General features: G+C 66.4%; 1 protein-coding gene across 1 annotated transcript in view; it reads right to left on the bottom strand.

Annotated features, from left to right (window-relative positions):
• The window catches only part of LOC109289090 (alanyl-tRNA editing protein Aarsd1-like), a 39,900-nt gene that overhangs the window by 22,448 nt on the left and 17,029 nt on the right, over positions 1-423 (bottom strand). The window contains exon 6 of the mRNA XM_019504994.1: positions 208-367. Coding sequence (XP_019360539.1) covers positions 208-367 — 160 coding nt within the window. The remainder of the gene's footprint in view (positions 1-207; positions 368-423) is intronic.

The raw sequence follows: 423 nt of genomic DNA, 5'->3' as shown, positions 1-423 counted from the left end.
CCGAGGCAGCTGAGGGGAGCACAGGGAATCCAGGTCTCTGAAATGCAGTGGACGGTTATAACCCTCTCGTGCCTGAGGGCTATTTGGAAGCACTGCTCCCAGAGGAAGACACAGCGAAGTTACGTCTTATGACAGACCCCTGGGTGCAGCCTCCACCACCAACACGGGCAGCTAGTTTCGCCTTCCCAGGGGGTGGGGAGCGCTCACCCGAGTGCTGCTGCATGTGGTCGAACCTCCTGTCCCAGTCCAGCGACAGCCGCACCTCGCGGCCCGGCTCCAGCGGCGTCTGGACGAAATGCAGCGCCTCCGCGCCCTGCCGGGTCACTCGCAGCACGGGGATGTCCTCGATGAGGCCCCGGTCGTCCGGCTGCGGAGAAGAGGGCAGTGGCCAGCGCTGCGCCCCGCGCCGGCCCCAGGAGCGCA

This window comes from Gavialis gangeticus, unplaced genomic scaffold (genome assembly GCF_001723915.1).
Source record: "Gavialis gangeticus isolate Ggan-Ray unplaced genomic scaffold, GavGan_comp1, whole genome shotgun sequence".
NCBI classification, from domain to species: Eukaryota; Metazoa; Chordata; order Crocodylia; family Gavialidae; genus Gavialis; species Gavialis gangeticus.
The sequence above is the reverse complement of the archived record's forward strand: the minus strand, read 5'-3'. Positions and strand labels throughout refer to the sequence as shown.